The sequence below is a fragment of the Centruroides sculpturatus genome, unplaced genomic scaffold, assembly GCF_000671375.1.
Source record: "Centruroides sculpturatus isolate CEXI.00-Female unplaced genomic scaffold, Cexi_2.0 scaffold1102, whole genome shotgun sequence".
Lineage (NCBI taxonomy): Eukaryota > Metazoa > Arthropoda > Arachnida > Scorpiones > Buthidae > Centruroides > Centruroides sculpturatus.
Window position 1 is genome coordinate 215,753 of NW_019385212.1, and position 23,040 is coordinate 238,792.

Genomic DNA, 23,040 nt, shown 5'->3' on the forward strand with positions numbered 1-23,040 from the left:
ATTTGTGTTCTGCTTTGAAACAAGTAGAGTTATCTTGGTCGAAGTATTTGTTGGCTAATTGTTCAAGGAATGGAATTAATTTTGATAATTTGTTACAAGATGTTAATAGTGTCTATCTATTAAAGTTAAATAATTTTGATAATAGAGAGGTTGAGGCGCACGTTTTAAACGTGTAAACGTGTACGTGTGACGTTCGGCGCCGCTTTCCCGTAAGCCTAAAAGTTTGACAATGGTGTTTGGATAGTCGGTGGAATCACGCTCGACATTCCAAACACCATCGTCAAACTTTTAGGCTTACGGGAAAGCGGCGCCGAACGTCACACATACACGTTTTCACGTTTAAAACGTGCGCCTCAACCTCTCTAATTATATTTTGAAGTTGAATCGTAGTATATTTTAAAGTTCTTATTATGAGTGATATAAGAGTCTGAATAAACCCTTTTTTGATAGTTCTATCTATAATAGTAATTTTTCTTCTAATGTTATGACCGTATTAATGCAAGTAAGATGTAATTCATTAAACTTTTTATGTAATTTCAGAAGGGAGAGTTGCATATGTGGTGTGGCTGACTCGCCATTGGATGCGTTTCATATTATCACTGTACTTTTTTGTCAAAATTACGTGAGGACACATTGGGGGTCCCTGTTTTTCATTTAATCAGTTTAAAAAGTTATTTCTGATTTTGATTTATTTTTTAAGGTATTTATTTTTATAAAGAAAGTTAAATTGTTTATTTCATAATGTGTACAATATATATGATCTTGATTTTTCTTCTTTCTTGTTGTTTTTAGGCTTAAAGTGAAAATTGTGGTTATTTTATGTAAATTTTGTCATGGGGCATGGTCTGACTATTATTTAACCCGTGGTTGTTTGGACTGCTTGGGAGACTATACGACTTTTTTGAAAGCGTGATATAAAGTACTGTTTTTTTCTTTTCTAGGTAAGTTTTAACCTAGTTGGTTGTTAATTTAGTTTCGGATAGTTCTCCCATGTAGTTCTTTAAGTTTTTTTTTTGTTTTGTTTTTATTGATTTAGTTTAGAATGATTTTATGAATTATGTAATTTTCTATTAATATATTATTGTAATTGATGGATATATTTGTGGAATATGCTTATATTATTTTGTAAGGTTATGTATATATTTTGTTTTGTTCTATCCCCGCATCAGGGTCTTTGTACAAGAATGCTAAATAAATAATATAACAAATTTATAATTATTTTCTTAAAGCACGATTGGTTATAAAATTAAGACGAAATTCAATAGTATTATTAATAAATGTTGTCAATGTAATGCTCATTTTATAATAAGTAATAGATGTGTAAATATATTTTTAATTTTAAATAGCTTTCAAAAAATTCCAAAAATAAGATTTAAAATTAAATTATTTGACAATAAACTATATACACATATATATATATATATAGGCACTTAAAGTATTCATAGAACTAGTACATTTTGAAGGAAAATAGTACATTTTTTGATGGCACTTCAGTACGTTTTGAAATTTCATTTCAGCAAAACTGGTCATAACAAGCCCTTTCCCACTGCTTTTCAAATTGTAATACTTTTTTCCAGTGTTTTTTGAATTCTTCTTTAGGTGGCTTCCTCCACCTGATCGGTGCGATGCCCTTTATTCCACCGATGACTTCCTTTAAAATATTGAAAATTATGTTACCTACTCACAAAAATCATTACTTAAAAAGTTAAATTTGAGTCTTACTTTTCCAAAATACAGAGGAAATAGTTTCTCCTCTTCGACGATGTGTGCAAACCCACCGCTTGTACCAAATTCAACATGGAAGTACGGTAAACCTTTCGGTACCTAAGATAAAATAAATGCCATTACACAAACTGATAAAGATTTATTGATAATATTAGAAAATTTGCTTTAATGTTTTATATGGATACAATGATTTTGTTGTATGCCAATCCTGAAGACAAAAGAGAATCCAATCTGTCGTTTCTACATATTGTTTACATAAGATTGAATTTTCTCGCGTGAAATCAACACACAAGTTTACAAATTCTGGAGAAGCTTGGGTATAAATAATTAATGGAGTCGGTCAACAGGAACAAAGAATGAAAGAAGAATCAATACTACTATTTACAAAAAAAGGCCCACATCGAATTTGAACCCAAATTTCCACGGCAGTAAGCTGAAGATCACCCAAGAAAAGATTTAAAATTAGGTTACATGCTCAACATACCACTTTAAATAGCAGGAGTTAACAGTACAGACTTTATTTTATTGCTAATACAGTATTTGTATTCCAGACATAGGCATTCGCGATTAATCCATACACAGATAATCGAGAATATACTGTATGTACTTAAAACTGTAACATTAAATATTTAGAAGAATATGCTTCAGATTAAAATGTTTTCATTTAAAAATTTTGAAATGAAAATATATTTTGTTGGTGTTAAATTAAAAATTGCAGTTAAGTTTTATTTATTTTAAAATATATGCTCTCCACCTCTAATTAGTAGTGACTTGCTCCTGTACACCATACTTTTCCTGTTAGACAGATCAGTGGTTCGACACACTTGCTAACTACTTTCAGGGAAAAATTTTTGAAGTAAAATAACATAATTTATATTACCAGTTTAACTAAAAGTCAAGTTTCTTTTCATAAATGGAAATTTAGATTAAATAATTCTTTAAATTCTGTAATCTTGTGTTCAGGTGTAAAGGAAGACTGTGATTCAATGATTCAAAATGTAGAATTTTAATTTCATCTACTCTGGTTGATTTCATACATTATCAAATGCATTCCAGGCCAACAAGTATGGGTTTTTTATTATATCTGTTATATATAAATACAAAATTAGTTAAAAAAATATCTTTTAAATAATCTTAGTTACTGATGAAGGGCTGTTAAATGAAAGTCAGCCCAAAATGCATCTAATAATGCATGAAATCAACAGTAAATGAAGTTAAATTTCTGTTTTTTAGATCATTTAATCACCAAAAGAGTTCCTTTACTACTGCGCACACAGAATTATGAAATATAAAGAATTATTTAATATATGTATAGTCGGTGATTCCAACAATAAAGGCAATTTAGAACTTTTCTTCTTTCTTTCTTTGGTTAGACACGTGAATTATAATTATACTTGCAGATTAATTTAAAAATTAAACTTACCGAATGAAGAAGATCTTTCTTGTAAAGATCAATTAATTTTTTGTTAAGTGACCATTCTGTTTCAGATTCCATTATGGCTTTCTAAAAACGAATAAACAAAAGTTTTAGATGCAATAATAACAAACATTATATATGGACAGTACTTATCATTTGTCAATAATTAATGTAAGTACTGTACACAGGGTACATTCATAAAGTTGAACGAGTTAAACAAAAATGATGTCATTGTTATTCTTATATTGTTAGATTTTTCGAACAATTTGTTTATAACTAAATGGATGTTTCTAAAATTGAAGATATGAATATTGCTAGTGCAGCCTTATCCAAAATATTTTTCTTAGATTGCTTCAGGTGGACAGTTATTTCAATAATTTCACCTTTTAATTCATAATTTAAACACTCGAGTAGTATTAGAAACATTGATATCGTTGGGCGCCATTTTCTTAACGAAGTAAACTAATTCTTTCCTTCATGAAGTTCGTTAGAGTTTCGTTCGAAACGTCATCACCGCAGAGCATGCGCACTGGACAAGACTAATACTTTTCGAACGATTCATTAGTAACGCGTTTAACTCATTTGACTTTACGAACGTACACATAGCTATAACAACTATACTGAATACAAATATTATAATAAAATTAGAGTAAACTAATAATTTTAATGAAAAATTAATTTCAGTAATAATTTTTTTTCAGAAATCTTAATAATGTTGCTAGATATGGTATTTCATATTAAAATTATTAATTCATCTCTAAACACTTAAATATTTATAGTTCTATAATTTATTTTATCGTTATTACTATGAATACATAGTACATCATTTGTACTAAATTTTTTAAATATAGTTGCTGTGATTTGTTGCTAGGAGGCAATAGTAGCAAATATTGCACTAAGCAAATGTGAAAAGTCATCTTGTGTGTTGGAATATGCAAGAACCTTGCTTGTTGTAATTNTATTAAAATAATAATTTTAATGAAAAATTATGTTCAGTAATAATTTTTTTTCAGAAATCTTAATAATGTTGCTAGATATGGTATTTCATATTAAAATTATTAATTCATCTCTAAACACTTAAATATTTATAGTTCTATAATTTATTTTATCGTTATTACTATGAATACATAGTACATCATTTGTACTAAATTTTTTAAATATAGTTGCTGTGATTTGTTGCTAGGAGGCAATAGTAGCAAATATTGCACTAAGCAAATGTGAAAAGTCATCTTGTGTGTTGGAATATGCAAGAACCTTGCTTGTTGTAATTGTACAAAAGCAATTTTGGGCAGAATTCCGCAATTAAGGAGCCACCCATGTATAACATCCTGAAATAATATGTAAAATTCCAAGAAGTAGGCTGTATCTGCACTGCTCCTTGTTCTGGACACACAGGACCAAGTGAACAAACTGTGGATTGTTCACTTGAACACATTCTACAGTCCCCTGCAAGTCTACACATGCAAGGTTAGAAGTTGGTACCTTGCATGGCAAATTCTCTGCAAGAGACTGAACTGACGTGCACGTTTAAGGAAATGGATTATCAGCTAGACATCTGCTACATCAGCAAAGATGGACACATTGAACATTTGTGACTCACATAAAAAACCTTGAAGAGTTTACCTTTATTTCAATGTTAAAAAATATAGTATTAAGTATGCATAACCCTGTACAATATTTGATGTTATGAAGTTCAAGAAAGGCAAATGATTTTACACTGAAAAGCATACAGCTTCAGTATGAACCATTCAGTTTTTAAACTTTTAACATGTTAATGTTAAAAGTTTAATTTATGTTATGAACTAATTAATAAAAACACTACCCAAACTGGCATTAAAAGTAAATTGTAAAGTTTGTAATTGAAGTTTGCCTCTAGCAGAGAGCAAGAATAGTGAATGTTATGGCTTTTCTTGAGAATAAATTAATAAAAAAGTCAAGGCTAGAATCCTAAATCATGTTCTTTGAAGAAATGTAAAAATTGTACAGAGTACAGATCTGTATGCTAGTTCGTATAAATACAGTAATGTTCCTTGATCAAACAAAGTCTATACGATATATTTAAAACTGACAATGTTTGAAAACAAGTACACAATGATATTAATAATAATAAATACCTTGAAGTACATAGGAGCCACATCACCATCTTCTTTTGATACAGGAATGCATTCAATAAAACAATGAGGATGCCATCTGTGATGTATACTTGTCTCCATAAATATAACAGTTTTATCCATTTCGTCAAACATTTTAGTCAGGCGTTTTTTAAAGGTCTGTATTAAATTAAAATCAAAAAACATATTTATTATTTTTAAAGATTAATTATTAAACTGAATTTAACTACATTCAATACAATCAAACTTACATTAAAAATATTATAGATTACACTACAGTTAAAAATCTTTTTATTTTAATTACTTAGAATCAATATTAAGATAAAACAAGCCACAAACCTGAATTTCAGACCAAACGTCTTTGTCTAATAATGTACCAGAAGTAACGTGATCCATTGGAACAATGTAGCAATGATAATCAACTAACGATTGGCAACTGGGCAATGATAAGTACACCTATAATTGTATATTTATGCATGTATTAATGAGTTTTGTTAATTAAATATCTTAACAAAAATAAATCACTTATATTTACTCTAATATTTGGTAAAGATATTATTATATTGAAATAAATATCTCTATATAAGAAAACAGTGTTCAGATTTTAAAGCAAATTTTTTAAAATTACCTAAAAGTTTTTCCTTTTAATCATATAATAAATGACTAAAAAAACTTTTAATCAATAATTACAGTGTTTCAATAAAAATTAATTAAAAACAAATATAGTTTTATCTTTACACGAAAAAATAGAACAAATTGCAGAATAATTTTTGTTTATTCCAGAAATTTGAAATTGGAATGGAATATATGAAACTGACAATATTTGTTATCTTTAATAATGTATTTTTGCTAAACTAACTTTTGTAGTAAGTTATATTGGGAAAAAAATCACACACAACATATATATAACTCTAAAATTTTAACAACATTTACAGATATAATTATATTTTCGATTAATATATTAAAATCAAAAAATACTAATAATTTATTAACTTAAAATTCTCCATAAAGTATGATAAAATACTTTTTATGAGAAAGTAAAGATTAAAAAATTGAAAAGAGTACAGATTTCAAGAAATTTTTGATGATATTTTCAAGTCTAAAAGTATCTCTTAATTTGTAGAAATATTAGCAACTGAAATCCATTAAGCAGTTTATACTACTGTTGTAACAAAAACAACAACAACAAAATTTCACCTTGAGTAGATAAAAATAATAGGAGTTACAGAGAATTCACTTGCATACATGTGAACAGATTTGGGCTTTTATATTAAATAATATTAATATCTTTCTTTATAAAATTTCTTTATACACTACATTCCGAGTAAATACACCAAGAATCCAGGAGCTGTCTTTCTATAATTTTTAAAAAAAAGATGCATTTTAGAAAGTCTTCTTTATCTTTGTCCATTTCCCACAGAGTTAAAATTGGAAAGAATATATCAAATGTTGACCTGACTGTCAACAGTCGACGATTTGAACCAACAAGTCCTCTCCCCTCACATCGACCCATGAAAATAATGAAAATTTGTTAAAACAATCAATTTTCTCACACTTCACAATTAACCTAGTCCACAGGGAAAATCTAAAAACAATTGAAGGAAATACTAAACCTGGGAATTGACTTCGTTTAATTTTTATTCTCCAGGTATGATCACCTGACCAAATTCCTACACCAGATGGGGATATAACGATCAGACACCCATTCGTCGAAGCGATCGTTCTACAAGAATCTGACTTTTTACTTTGTGACGTACCCTTCAATGCAAAGAAGTTCCTATAGATTTATCTATAACATTGTAAAAGGAGTATATATCGTCCCAAGTATCTCTCCGGTCCTCTCTGAATAATTAGCCTACGAGGTTACATTCCCTGCTGCCCAGAGGTATGCAAAATAACCAATCCTATGTATGCTCTCTCTTTCTCGGTCAGAAATAGCTATTGATAGGAATAACGGTAACTCACTCTAAGTATTTGTACTAGATTAGATGCAAGGAATACAATTCCCCAGATTTGTATTTGTAATGTCTTAGCTTTATTAAACTTGTGTTGAATTTTTATCAATGGTTGATCTTTCTCTAGTATTGCAAACATCTTATCGATGACCTCACTAACACTCCCACTTGAACTAGAAATTAACATAAGAACGCCATCCAGTGACACTGTGAGTGATCTCACGGATCTGTTGCCGATCACAGGGATTTAGAGCTTGACACACTATCCCCTGGCTTCTCACAACTCTATTGTCTTTTAAAAGATTTCCTTGCCGTCTTCCTTTAGTAATAGACACCTGAATATTGTTTTGATGATTGATATAATGCTGTTTTTGCAATCATTGAGAAAGCCATTCTTAGTCAATGTTGCTCAAGTCAGACTTCACAGCCTTAAGGTGCCTCGGTTGTTCTTATTCTTTCAGATCTAGAATTTACCTGACCAATTTTACTCTTACACTTCCTCTAGGCTTTTTGCTATTTTGTCAAAAAAAAAATTTTTAATTCCATGTTGATAAAACAAAGATGAATTGTATGTACTTAGTTAGATAAGCAATAACAGTTTCTAAATAACAGACTCATTAAATAATTACTTCTGATTAAATAATAGATCATCACCTGATGAAAAGATTAAAAAAAAATTTATTATAGAAGTGACACAATGTGGCTATCTTTTTTTAAAGTTTAAATTTAATGTAGTTAGTTTAAAACATGCCATTTACCAAAATATTTAAAAATGCAACTTAAGGGAAATTCCCTCATCAAGCCTGAACTAAATGAGATCGCTGACGTCACTGCAACATAAGTGTGCATCAATCCAAAATTGATAAAATGCTTAGTCTATAGCTAATATTTCTGCAAAATATATAGCCTATACTTTCAGTCAGAAATGAATACAACCAAAAATTCATCTGGATTGGAAAAAAATTACAGGAGTTAAAACGAATTCACATTCACACTCACTCACACAGACAGACATACGCACGAGAGAGAGAGAGAGAGAGACACACAAACAATGGTTCTTATATTAGTAATAATTTCCAAAAATTTTCAAATCTAATAAAAGTTTGGATTGACCTTTGCATCAAAACTAAATTATAAATTAATAATTAACTGATAATATAAAATATTTCCAGATATTTAACAAAATTTTAAACTAATAGATATTATTTTTGAAACTGTTTTAATTAACAAATTAATTTTACACAACAGTTTAATTCAATTGCTTTACAAATATTCAACTACTTACAGTTTTTCCAAGGGAAACAATTAAATGTTTCTTCATATGGGAACTGTCTAAACAGAACTGACACTTCTTCAGAGCTGAAGATCTTCTCATGTGTTCTGTAAATAATTAAAAATTATATTATTTTAAATATATGACTTCATACAAAAATAAAAGAAATGCAATTTAAAATAAATGGTACTTATGGGTTAAGAGGACACCAGTCGGAAATGTCGTTTTTTCCAATTAATGCATTCATTTATTTTTCGAAATTAATATAATACAATTTTCAAACTTTCGTTATTAACTTTTTTAAATAAATAACGAATTTCAAAATATGCTTACATTTTAAGGTTAAAGTCTAGATATATAGACTGTCATGGCGGCTCATCTCTGATTCCAGCAAACGAAAGAAAGGAAACAGTGGGGATGCACAGTCTAACCTAACCTAACCTAACCTAACCTAAACCTATTCTAATAAATTAACATAATTATTACCAACCAAATTATTAGAATAGGTTTAGGTTAGGTTAGAACGTGCGTCCCCACTGTTTCCTTTCGACTGGCATCCTCTTAACCCATAAGTACCAAATAAATTCCAGCAAATAAACTTATTGTATTAAACATACAAAAAAACTATTCTGATTTTATGTACAACACAATTTTTGATGCTATACATTTGTAGTTCTCAACCCTTCTGAGGTTGCGGAACACTATTCAGATACTTTTTTTTTTTAGCATCAATATGTTCAAAAATTGACAAACAATTCAGAATTTATTATTCTCATGAAGCAATAAACTAATAAACTTTATTGTCTGGTATAAAATAGTATATGTGGAATTGTCTATCAATAAATTAATCTGTTGTAGTACATTTGAATAAATTTGCAATAAAAACTTTAATGGGTATTTATTATTATTTTTAATTCATAAATCTATATATATATAAATGAATGTATGTGTGTGTGTGTCCTTCATGCATTACCACACCGTTTATCCGATTGCCATGAAACTTTGGGAAGTTGTTTAATATAATCCTGCGAAGGTTTGTGGCATAGTACGATTGCCATAAAACTTTGGGAAATTTTTTAATATACTCAGGCATAGTACATTTAACCTAGAGATGGCACACGTTTATACAAGCATTTCACTGTGTTCGATCGATTTCAAATTGTGAACATCATTTCCCTCCTCCAAAAAATATCTCTATATATGCATTTGTGAACTGTTATTTACGATATTTGTAATAATTTTTGTTTAATCACTTTATTTCGGCTTTTTTTTTTTTGCTAATTATGTATTCGCTCGAACTTTGTTAAAACCTTAACTGTATCCCAAACAACAACCGAAGTTTTAAGAGGAAATTTTACCGACCTAGGGATCCCCTTTTCCAAATTTTAATATCAACTCAAAATAATTTAAAAAGACAAATTACAATAAAACGGTTTATTATCCAACTATCAGAAATTTCACAACACACCAAGGACGAGAGGAAGGAGCAATTAAATAATTAAAATTGTAAAGGATTAAAAATATATATATAAAAATGGGGAATATCGCACTTCTGACAATCGTTGCGAGTGTGTGGGCTAAGTTTGGAGAATCTGTGCTTCTCGCATGGACAACTGTATGTGGCCAGCTCGCACGTTGGTAAACCTGATTTATTCCAGACAGAAAAACAAAAACTATCGCGTATCCACAAGCACTCCAATAAATAAATAGAATTGAAACGACACTTTGAAATGTTTTCCCGATGAAAATTAATAATAATAAGTTTCAATAAAAATGATATAATGTAAATTGAAATTTATCATAACGAGTTTGCTTGAATTTCCTTTCTTCTGAGATCGCAGCAATGCGCGACGGGTAAGCTAGTGTTCTTTATAGCTTTCCAATTATTTTATTTGTTTATGGCAACGCAACACGAGATCTGCCAAGGGGAATGCCTCCCAGGAGAACTTTCTGTGGGAAACAGATCCTTATGTGAGATCAAGAGCCCGATTTTTCTCCAATTTAAAGAATTTTTTAACCCTTTTCTCCATCTCAATCATTAAGAAAACATCACACAGAAAAAGGATTGAATGTCACCCTTCTCATCAACAACTGTTAAGAAATTATAACAATCTATTGTTAAAAAATGAAAATGTCAACATTCAACCAAATAAACAGAATGAATCTAACATTTCACAAACCAAATATTACACTATTTGCCCCATTTAGACGACATCTTATTGTTTTCCCGGGCTACCTATGACCCAACACCTGCAAAACCAACCTTCGTCTCCAAAAACATTCGATCACCTGATCCCAGGCAAAAAGAGAATATGGACAACACACCCCAACTTTGGGGCAATCATCAATTGGGAACAACCTCTCTCCAATCAGATCATCCCAAGAAGATCACCACTGACCGAACCTTGATCATGAAAAAGGAAAAGAGATAGGATGCTTCACCTACTTTTGTAAACTCTCTCTCGGCTCCGTAATATGTTATCAGTGAATTTTAGTAAATAAAATAAGCTCTCCCCTTTATATGTGACTATTTACTCATTATTATACCCAAACTCCTGTAACCTTAGTTTAGATTTTAGTTATTCATTAAAATTTTATTCTTATTAATGTGAGATAGCAGAAATTCCTATATCAGACCTAGTCTTTAATATTAACATTTCGTGAGTTATGCAACAATTGTTGTCTTTAGCTACCTGAGAAAGTCTCTTGTTACATTTTCTCGAAGGCAACATAACGCTTTCTCGTGAACTATTAACCTCTGTACGGCTGAAAATCGTCCGTGAATATAGCCGAGAGACAGCCGAAAAGTTGCAGTCGCAGTCGTCGTTTTGGTCCTTGGAGAAGAAAGAAGTCGTCGTCCGTCCTTCCGACACAGAAAACCCACACCGTTTAATCCCAATATCATCCAATATCTCGGATAGCGGAATATCATCAATCAGTGGCCATCTTTTTTTGGATACTTTGTGCCATCATTGTGCTGTGGATATTATCGCAAACCTAATCATCATCGGACCAAGTCTCAACGCTCATCGGACAATTATCAACCAAATTTTTGTCTCCGAGCACAGCCATATTATCCCCAGGTAATTATACAACTCGCGCTCATTCTGTAAACTCTCTCTCTCCACGACATAACCTTAGAACTCTGTATCGTACCTAATAAACATTTTTTAAAATTAAATCTTTGTTACGGTTGAATTGTAGTGCGAGTCACTTCCTTATGTTGTCTCTCGATCCGACATTACGAATCCGTCTGTCCACTTACAAGACCGCTCGCGCGACGGTGTGACGTAATCGCCGTCTTGGTTTCCGTGTTCCGATAAACATGGTGGTGTCAATCCTGACAAGGCACCAAAGAAGTGCCGACCCGAAAGATCACATTAAGTTTGTTAATGGTGTCTGTTACTCAGGTATCAAAGCACAAAATACCCAAAGCAAAAAATGCCATCCACAGACAATGTGAGTGATTTTTGCCAAACAGTTGCCGGCAAAGGGTTAAAGCATTAACCTCGGTTCCTCACACTTATTTAGGTGTTACAAACCCAGAAAACTCCAAATGACCAGCCCACTGGCACACTGCAAACTCATGACCAGTGTCCAGTGATTTCATCCACTTGGCCACTGTGAACATATCTTTTTCAAAAATGAATTTAATAAATCAAAGATTTCCTAAATAAAGAATTTTATCTTAATAAAACATTTACATTATTCAGTTTCAAATTATATGTAAGTATAATTTACCTTCCGCTATACCTTTAACATGCAGTCTACTTTTGATAGTTATCTAACGTTTTCGGTCTAATTCATAGACCTTCTTCAGGATTGATGTAAAAATTTAAAAAATTGAACTTTCCCAATGGTAATTCCAACAACGCACGTTCTACAATCTTCCAAAGTTCTATCGCGCATGCCCATTTTCTCTTTATAATTCCGCCGCTTTCCATGCCATTGCTATTCTATTTGACTCTCGAAAATTTATATTTAGCCCCGTTTCTCTGTATTTATAAATGTGCCAGGCATGTTAAAGGTATAGTGGAAGGTATTAATTAATAATGCAGTTAGAGATTTAAGTATAATTTACCATGTATCGCTTGGCTTCTGTTGCGATATTCTTGTTTTATCTGTGGCTTTATTTTGGCTGCTTCGACCAAGAAGGATTCATCGTCATCGTTCTTAGATTGCTAATCAAAACATAAAAAGTTTAATGATAAATATGTGTATTAAAAGTAATTTCTGATAATAATATTGGCTATCAATACCTAAAATTTTTATGTTGTATTTTGTAAAAGTGATTTCCATAGAAAATTTAAAACTAAGATCTATTAATTATTATAATTAATATATAATTCATATAGCATTATATGCTTGCTGTAGTATTTAATAACAACTAGTATATAATTGAAAAAATGTCAGAAGCTTAAACTACTATGTTATGAACACACAACAATTACAATGCTCATTTAGCACACTGGTTAAAACATAACAATAACTGAATGATTGTACAGTACATTATTAGCCATATGTTGAGACTGACAGTGAGAAAATATCTTAAAGATGCTTATTTACCCAAAGATACTGATGATAATAACAAATACTCATCACAATAAATAAATTCTTATATAGCATATTTTTTGGAACTTGCTAATTTTGATAACATTAAACAACAGATAACGATATCCATAATTACAATCAGCAGATTTTACCATAATTACAATGGTTAAATCCAAAATTTTCATTATAAAATTTATATTTTTATAACATTTAAGCCAACTTTTCATCCAATATAATAATGAAATTTATAAAAATATTATACAGTAATGCTACAATTCACAGCATTGAAAAAGAAAAGTTCTCAAGTACACTCATTGCCATAAAAATTAGCACACCAAGGAGGAGTTGTATCACTGTGAAATTTGGCATGAAGATAAGTGTCAAGCAGATATGGAAATGATTAGAGTTATAGCATGATGGCCCATTGTGTAATGCCAGCAGAGGGAGTTAAACTGTGTCCCCTTGGCCTAAAAAATGCACACAAAGACATCCTGTCTGTAGTTTACCTGTTGTATCACTAGAGATGCCTTTACATTGCACACAAAGATCATATAAACAACTAACTGAGTTTGAGAGGGAAAGGATCATCAGGTTGAGAGAAACAATATGGTCATCTTGCCAAATATCCTGCCACCTAGGCCATTCTGACAACACTGAAATGTTGGGACAAGTGGATGAGAGAGAGCTCATACACATGGCACCCAGACTCAGGGTGGTCTCGGCAGATCACTTGCTGAGAGGACCGCCTGGTCCTCTGACAAGCACGCACACAGCCAACTGCATCATTGTCTACTATCTGAACACAGGTGGGACCATCATTACAGGTCCCTTTGTCTGTCTGTACCTGGGCGAGAAACATTTGGCATCACAACAACCATTACATGTGCTGCTGTTGACACTGCCCACTATCGCCTCTGTTTGGAGTAATATCACTCCTGATGGGATTAGACTGCAATGGAATGGAACCAGGTCATGATGATTCTAGATTCAGTTGGGCACTGATGATGGCCGTGTTTGTGTCCTGCAGGCCTCATAGAAAATGCCTCAATCCTGCCTACACTTTGGAGTGGTACACCACCCCACAGCTGACATGATAATCTGAGGTGCCATCACAGCCCAGCAGTATGTTAGTGACATCCTGCAACCAGGTGTTGCTTTTCGTGGCAGGGCTCCCGAGAACCATTTTCCAACAGGACAATACTCGACCACACACAGCAAGAGTGTCATAGGACTACGTCCGCCACATTCTCACACTTCCCTGGCCTGCCCAGTCCAATTTCTCACCAATCAAATATCTGGGATCACCTGGGATACCAAGTTGGACAGCCTAGAAGTTTGGCCAAACTAACGGACTATTTGCAACAACTGTGGACCAAGATGTTGCAGGACACCACATGGCTTGTATGCCTCCATGTCTGCCCGTATTAAATTGTGTATTCATGCTACAGATGGCCCAACAGACTACTAGAACCTTCTCTCATTTGTAGTTTTTCTTGCAATAAATTATCCTTTTGCTTTCATTTTTTAATCACTTACATCACTGTTACTCTCATACATGTACAATTTCATTTGATTCAGATAATTCCTTCTTGGTGCACTAATTTTTATGGCAATGAGTGTAAAAGTAACATTTAAGAAATTTGAAAAGAATTGCAATGCAATGAACACTTGCTAATTTCAATCTGCATTAGTCTGTATTTTATTTAATCCAAACCAGTTTCATTCTTTTTCTACTTTCTTTATTGAATTAATAATAAATTTTATATGATTTTAAATTGTTTGTAATTTATAATAAATTAATTTACTTAAAATATGCAGCATCTCATATAAAATAAAAACAAATTTTTATGACATTTTTCAAGACATTTCTGCTACAATTTAATAAGCTTTGTTTTGTTAAAACTAGAATAGATTAAAAACAACAACAACCATTCCTAGTAACAGATTGTCTGGGTTTGCTTGTAAGTGCTGTTATGCACTTACAAGCAAACCCAGACATAAAATATGATTTTAAAGAAAAAATTTATGATATAGTCTTATTAGATTTCAAGTGTTTAACAGTTTCCTTACAAAAAATGAATAAGTTTTAAAATTAATACAAGCTACACATTTTAACACAGTTGACATATGTATATATAGTCTTCCAAAATGAATGCTACTATTTTAAATTACTATAATTATGTCAATTAAATCTGAAAAAGAAGGTAATATGTTCTGCAGTCTGCAAAGTCAGAATCACCCATCATTGTGTGAAATGAGTGTTTGCATGAACTGCACAATTTTGGCTGTTGTGGGAGGAGTGACTACAGTGAGCATAGCCATATTCATATTCTTCCTATAGTGAGCATAGGAAGAATATGAGTATCGAATGAATGTGTGCCATGTAACATAATACAGACACATTGAGAAATTGTAATGGGAAAATGTGAATCTTGGACAATTTCTCAATGTTTTAATATACATTCCATCATTCTTGGATAATAATTAACATAATTACAACTATTTAAAACAGCAACATTCTTTTTAAACCACCCTATACTTAAAAACAAATTTTTAAATACATGTTTCCTGTAATAGCCTTTTGACTTTTCTTTATACATAATTCCCCTAATTAAAACTTTTATATAATTGAAAAATCTTGTACAATAATCACTTTATATTAATGAAAGTGTACTACTGTATATTGAATTATGTGTAATAATTAAATTTCTGTAAATCAACTAAAGAAAACTATATTTTAAGCATTTTATAGTATATATTAGTAAAAACAACAAATTTCAATTTAAAACGCTATTTATAAAATAATATTAATTTTTTAATATTAATAATTTTTAAACTATATTCTAGATGTGATTAAAAATTGGATTTTCCTGGTAAAAATATCATCAATTTCCATAAATCATGAAGTTGCAAATGTATTAATTAATATACCATATACCAGGTGATCAAATGAAGAATTCAGGAATACTGTGAGGAGTTTGACAATAATGCAAGTCAGACTTGGTCAGATGAGCATGGTCTGTTCACAGCATTACAGTGTCAGCATCACCAAACTTCTCACAAGTTCTGTACTTTCACAATGAATAAATGTATATGACAGCTGTCACTATTTCACAAAAGATATGAACGTTGAAAAAATAACAAANTTAACACAGTTGACATATGTATATATAGTCTTCCAAAATGAATGCTACTATTTTAAATTACTATAATTATGTCAATTAAATCTGAAAAAGAAGGTAATATGTTCTGCAGTCTGCAAAGTCAGAATCACCCATCATTGTGTGAAATGAGTGTTTGCATGAACTGCACAATTTTGGCTGTTGTGGGAGGAGTGACTACAGTGAGCATAGCCATATTCATATTCTTCCTATAGTGAGCATAGGAAGAATATGAGTATCGAATGAATGTGTGCCATGTAACATAATACAGACACATTGAGAAATTGTAATGGGAAAATGTGAATCTTGGACAATTTCTCAATGTTTTAATATACATTCCATCATTCTTGGATAATAATTAACATAATTACAACTATTTAAAACAGCAACATTCTTTTTAAACCACCCTATACTTAAAAACAAATTTTTAAATACATGTTTCCTGTAATAGCCTTTTGACTTTTCTTTATACATAATTCCCCTAATTAAAACTTTTATATAATTGAAAAATCTTGTACAATAATCACTTTATATTAATGAAAGTGTACTACTGTATATTGAATTACATGTAATAATTAAATTTCTGTAAATCAACTAAAGAAAACTATATTTTAAGCATTTTATAGTATATATTAATAACAACAACAAATTTTGATTTAAAATGCTATTTATAAAATAATATTAACATAATTTTTAAACTATATTCTAGATGTGATTAAAAATTGGATTTTCCTGGTAAAAATATCATCAATTTCCATAAATCATGAAGTTGCAAATGTATTAATATACCATATACCGGGTGATCAAATGAAGAATTCAAGAATACTGTGAGGAGTTTGACAATACTGTAATGCAAGTCAGACTTGGTCAGATGAGCATGGTCTGTTCACAGCATTAGTATCAGCATCACCAAACTTCTCACAAGTTCTGTATTGTCACAATGAATTAATGTATATGACAGCTGTCACTATTTCACAAAAGATATGAATGTTGCAAAAATAACAGAATGTAAAAGTGATTTAATTAACATTAAAATTTATGTAGATCAGGCCTTCTTAAACTATGGAGTGTAAAGAATTTGACAACAATAAAATTTTGTATTATGTGAAGTGTGGTTTTCAGCATCGACAATTATAAAATCAAAATGTCAGTCATCCCTTCAGTAACTAAACTAGCATTAACCACAATACACAACCATTTATCATGCAGTAAACATTTACAGTGGTACCTCAGGATATGAAATTTTCAGGATCGACATGAAATTCGAACATATTTTTGCTCCACGATAAGAACAAAACCTCACCATACGACATTACATTAGTTCGCAGTGCCATTTTTTATTCACTTCTGTTCATCGGTCTCAGTCCGCGTGTTTGCTTCACAATGGAAGAATCTCACTCAATAAAGGAAACCTTGAGGTATTATCAGAAAGTGACTGATTTTATTGAAAAGAAACATCCCGAAAACGTTCACACTGGCCGTATTGCTGCTCAAAGTAATGACATTTGCCTGAGTCATTTTAGAAACATTTTAAAAAGTAGGCAAAGCCAAATCTCTTTGGATAGATATTTTACCAAGCAATCTCTATCCAGTGAAAGTGCTGGTGGAAGTGAAGGAAAGAAAGCAAAAAGCAGTGAATAAAAAATTTAAAAATATATATAAAACAGAAAAGGTAAAAAAAAATTAGTGTTAATGTAACAATAACTTAAAAATAACTTATGTTATGTAAGTTAAGTTTTAGTAACATTTCCCTTCTCCCTACCTTCTGCCACCAGTTTACGCCTCCATCGTCATCTATCCTCAAAGGTAAAGTGCAAATAAAACTTTTTTTTTTTTTTAATAAATTATTATTCTATTATGGTTATTTATACATTTAAAACTACAAAACACATTTTTAAGTGTTTTCCTTACTATAGTTATTTTTTTAATGTACTACTTAGCTTTAATTTGTGTGTGTTTTTCGTGTTGGAACAGATTATTTGTATGGGGAAAAATGATTCACCTTACAACATTTTCATGATACGATCTCAGTTTCGGAATGGATTAATTTTGTATCCAGAGGTAACACTGTATTATTCTAATGTTTTTGGTCTTCTAAATCAACTTTCTTCAGGAGTCATCCAAATTTTACAATTTAAAAAAAAAACAATATCACTTATTATATAATGGTTTATGTTTTGTTTTTAGAACAAGACAAATTTTAAAGATGCACATGCCATGTGCATTCTAATTTATTCTTTATAAATTTTACATCAAGTAACACTTTCCAGGCAGCTGAAATCAGCGTTTTCTCTATAATTTACTGCCTGCCCCTCTCTGTTAAGCTTATGAATGTGCCGTGCTTCCACATATTTAATACATCACTACAAAAACTTTTGGATTATTTCTGTTTGATTCCAGTCTACTGCTACAGAATCTGGATCTGTTATTGTATAGATCAGTGTTTTTCAACCTTCTTGAATACGCGATCCCTTTACAAGTTAAAAAAATTTTGGCGACCCCCAGGGCCATATCAAAACTATGTCAGTGATTTTAAAAACTAAGTATTTAATTTTCTTTCTGTTCAGACCTAAATATCGATCAAAAAACCGTGGAGTACCGTAGTGGGGGCGGCAGGGGCGACCTGCCCCGGGCAGCACTTTTTAGGGTCGGCAAAATTGCACAATAAATAATAATAATATCTTGTAAAAATTTGAAACATCCCAACCTATACTTGCATCGCGCCTATGATAGTGCTATTGTCTGGACAGTCCGGGAATCGGCTCGCCGGCTAGGTGAACTAGTAATTTTTAATCCTGCGAAACCTGTTAACCTTTTTTTTTTTTTTTTTTTTGTTTTTTTTCTTGTACGATTCATTGGCGTTCATATACACCACTAATACCCAATAAAACTACTTTAAACAGGTCGCTGCACTACCACCGAATTTTTCATTGCTTGTTCTGTGACAAAATCTGAATTTTGGTCTTTTAAATTGAAATACCTAAATAAGGGGAAGCTGAAATTTTCCTCTGTTCCGGGTGGCTAACACTCACGGTACGCCACTGGAAAAACCAATTGTACTTTAAAATAAAAACGCAAAGCCTTCTCACTGAAATTGTAGTTTTATTTATTGTAGTGTAGAACCTACAAACACTTGTCTTTTTCTTTTACCCACGACCCCCCGTGTAAAACTTTGCGACCCCCGGGAGGTCGTGATCCACAGGTTGAAAAACACTGGTATAGATCACTAAGACTGTAACTGGCTGTTCCTTCTAGATGTTATCTTTATGCTATTTTATCCTGTCTAGTGGCTCTTATTTAGTGTAAGTCATTATGCTACCTGCTTTCTTTTACTGGTCTTTCCAGTGATGCACATCAGGTCAATAGCCACTTTGTCATTCATAGCATTTTGTATATACCTTTTAACTATATTCAAAAAGGTACACGTGATTACTTTTAAATACAGTTTTCCTGCTAGTAACAATCCTAATTCTCTGCAGACATTGCAGAGGGGTGTCATGTATTCCACGACTGCATATCCATCCTGTTCGTCGCATTTTCTTGTCCTCCTAACTTTTGCCCTCCATTTGTTAGTCATTCCTTTTATCATTTTATGTTTCACACACAATTGCTTTGATGTACTTTAACTCTCTTATCCTGTCCTGTATGTTAGTGCAATGTGTATATGCTTGTTTTATAAGAGCCACAAACATATAGCTCACTGGGATATGTAGCTCAGGTTATAAATATTGGGTTGTAAGTCAGCCTCCTGTAAATATCTGTGATGACCCCTTTAACGTGAACGAGATGTTGAGGAAGTGCCACCACCATCACTTTCATGCTCCAATTCTGTCTTCAAGCCAAATGGGTTAGAATTAATATCTTTGACAAATTGCCTGATATTAGGTTTCTTCCTCCACATTAATAATACATTGTCTATATAACACACATACAGAGCAACATTGTCTACACAAGCTGTCCGAATTGCTGATTTTGTTCATTGGCAAATCTCTCAAATGGCAAAACGTGGTTCCAGCTTGATAGAGGAGTACAGTGTTTTGAAATCCATAACCATAATAAACTCATCTCTCAGCTCTAAACTCTATAGCTTCTGGATTAGATCTAGCAACTGCTTTATGTGGTATTCATGCACTGACAAATTCCTGCTGACAAATCTATTGAGCATGTGTCCCAACAGGATTGTGGATGAACAACACATTACTATAACTGGTCTTATGCTTTTCCTAGGTTTGTCACTTTTTGCAAATCTGAATAATCTTGGTATTAAGAGAAAGGCAACTACTATTTTCTCTATCCTAAGTTTTCTCACTAAGGTCATGGTGGCAAATCTCTTGACCTTTGCTTGTAACTGGTCAACAGTATGCAGATGGCACGCTGTGCATTGTATCTCGATGTATTCTGTTACAAGCTCATTATGTGTGAATTGTGCCATTATAACCATATCTTTTGATTTGTACTCCCATACTAGCACTACATTATTTTCTGCCATACCTCTCTTGCTATCCCAGACTTCCATATTGAGCTGTGGGTAGACATCATGGGATCAATCCTCAGTTTAAACGTCTTCCATTAGAAAAAACTGCTTATTTATGTTGCTTAACCCTTCTATTGCTTGTTCAACATTGGTGACAATCTTCACTATCCAAGGCTCAGGCTACATTACTAATTCAGGGCATATATGTGAACATGCCATTACAACCACATCTTTCGATTTATTTAGAGAGCTCCTAAAGGTTGATTAATTAATTAAGAAGATTGAAAATGCTAGAATAATAAACATTCACAGCATGATAAATAGTTGTGTTTTGTGGTTAAAAGTCAGTAAATTCTGCAGAATGCTGAAGATGCCTTGCATCCCACAGTATCAATTATTCAGTCAAGATTTAGCTTTCATATGTAAAAATAAACATGCACATTCATCTCATTAGAATGCAAATTTGCTTTTGTCTTTAATAAATAGTAAAATAATTTGTATATAAAAAAACTGTTTTATGATTTATCATCAGTATGTGATTTTATTTGTATGCCTATTTTATATACCTATATACCAGGAGTTATGTAAAATTTTCTCAGGTAAAATAAGGTTACAAATAGTAAAATTTTAAAAGCTCTGATGTAATGCAATAAATTCCTGTAATACAGTAAATCCCCCTATAACACTGTAGATAATTCCATGTTATATGAATTCCATGTTGTACAAGTCACTTAGATTTCTCAAATACATGTGCCGGGCTGTGAACGGCTCACATATTTGTAAAATCTAAGTAACTCGTACAACATGGAATTCATATAACACAAAGTTATCTACAGTGTTATAGAAGGGTCTACTGTAGTTTGTATTGCATATATTTTGCATGGATTTCAAAAAAGAAATAATAATGATACATTACAATTACCTTTGCAAATAATCGTGCAAATTCAGAATTTTGATCATCAATAGTTGTCTTCCTTTCTTTTTCAAACTAGAAATTTTTAAAAATATTTATAGGTTCATTAAAAAGTAATTATTATATAATAATCAGTAAACAATTAAAATAGTATGAAAGATTTACAGAAATAAATATATCATTTAAATTTTAAAATGCTACTGTATTTAACAAGTTTCCTAAAAATATATTTATTTACCATTTGTTTTAAGGAATATTTATCATCATCAGGAAAATAACATGTTCTTTTTCCACCAGCATCATAAGTATCTACCTGGAATGAAAATTATACTTCAAAAGTTAAGAAGCAAAATATATTTAGCATATACAAATTAATACATTTCTGAAGGATGGTCTGTATGATCATTATTAATTCTCTTAAAATGTAGAATACCATGTATAGTGTAATATTTAGGATAAAAATTAAAAACAAATAAAATAAAGAATATATTGGAACTAGCATTGTCTGACATATACCACAGAATCCAAAATAAAGCAGCCATGTGGCAACTACAGCTGTGCTATAGTCCATCAAATTCAAAACTAGTTGGTTTATGATAATTCTGGATTTCTAAATGCCAGATAATTGACCCATTACTGTATATTTTCCTCAATAATTACCACTTAAAGCAAAAATCTTTGGCAACTTGATCAAAGAAACAATTTAAAATATTCTGGAAAAAGAATTGACCCGGAGAGAGACTCGAAAACCGAACTTCCACTTACTACAAGAATTCGTTGCCAGTTATGATACCCAGACCTCTGCCCAATCCTTGCTTCCAGATGTATTTAATTTACAAGGGGACCTTATGGTCTCAGAAATTCAGTTTGGGATGAGACTTTGCAGGTTAATAGTATAACTCAAAGGTGTCCACCCAGAAGAATTGTGAAGCGCACTAGAAAGAAGATTCCGAGAAAAAGGGCTCTAAAGTTTTAAGCGCAGCTCATATACTGGTGATTTTACACTATGGCAGAACAGAGAAATGGCTGAGTCTGTAGCAAACTCACTTGCCACGCGTGCGATGTAGATTTGTTCTTATCTTCAGCTAATTCTTTTTTTTTTTTAATTGGTTTTGGAAATTATAACTTTTGAATAAAATTAATGATCTAAAAATATTATCAATTAAATCAGAAATAATTTTATTTTGTTTATGAAATGACTGTTCAGCTAATTAAAATGTAAATTAACAATATAAAGATAATATTTTATTTTTAAAAAGTTGAATAATTTGAAATGCATTTTTAATGGAGGTAAATTAAAACTTTAATTACTATTGTCATTAAAAAGTTATTACAAATTTTAAGATAATATAAGCTGTGAAAAGGTTAAAAATATTCGTTGTAAATTTGAGGAACAGGTTTCTGTATGGAAGAGTAGAGCCTAGCTGTTGATTATTATTTATAATTTAATTGATAATATT

General features: G+C 31.3%; 1 protein-coding gene across 1 annotated transcript; it reads right to left on the reverse strand.

Moving 5' to 3' along the window:
* Positions 1-1,431: 1,431 nt before the first annotated feature.
* LOC111636212 (CWF19-like protein 2) lies at positions 1,432-21,890 on the reverse strand. The gene is made up of 9 exons (XM_023381420.1): positions 21,819-21,890; positions 21,590-21,655; positions 12,563-12,662; positions 8,494-8,588; positions 5,593-5,709; positions 5,257-5,412; positions 3,149-3,229; positions 1,723-1,824; positions 1,432-1,651 (listed from the first exon to the last, which is right to left on the reverse strand). The coding sequence occupies exons 1-9, from the start codon at positions 21,819-21,821 to the stop codon at positions 1,514-1,516; spliced, it is 858 nt and encodes a 285-aa protein (XP_023237188.1). The 5' UTR covers positions 21,822-21,890; the 3' UTR covers positions 1,432-1,513.
* Positions 21,891-23,040: the final 1,150 nt, after the last annotated feature.

What these genes read in the sequence shown, in the direction of transcription:
- LOC111636212 (XM_023381420.1), bottom strand. An exon ending in ACGTTTGGTCTGAAATTCAG is followed by an intron (nt 5,413 to 5,592) that starts GTTTGTGGCTTG and finishes AATTTAATACAG; the next exon opens with ACCTTTAAAAAACGCCTGAC. An exon ending in TGGCTCCTATGTACTTCAAG is followed by an intron (nt 3,230 to 5,256) that starts GTATTTATTATT and finishes ATTCGTTTTTAG; the next exon opens with AAAGCCATAATGGAATCTGA.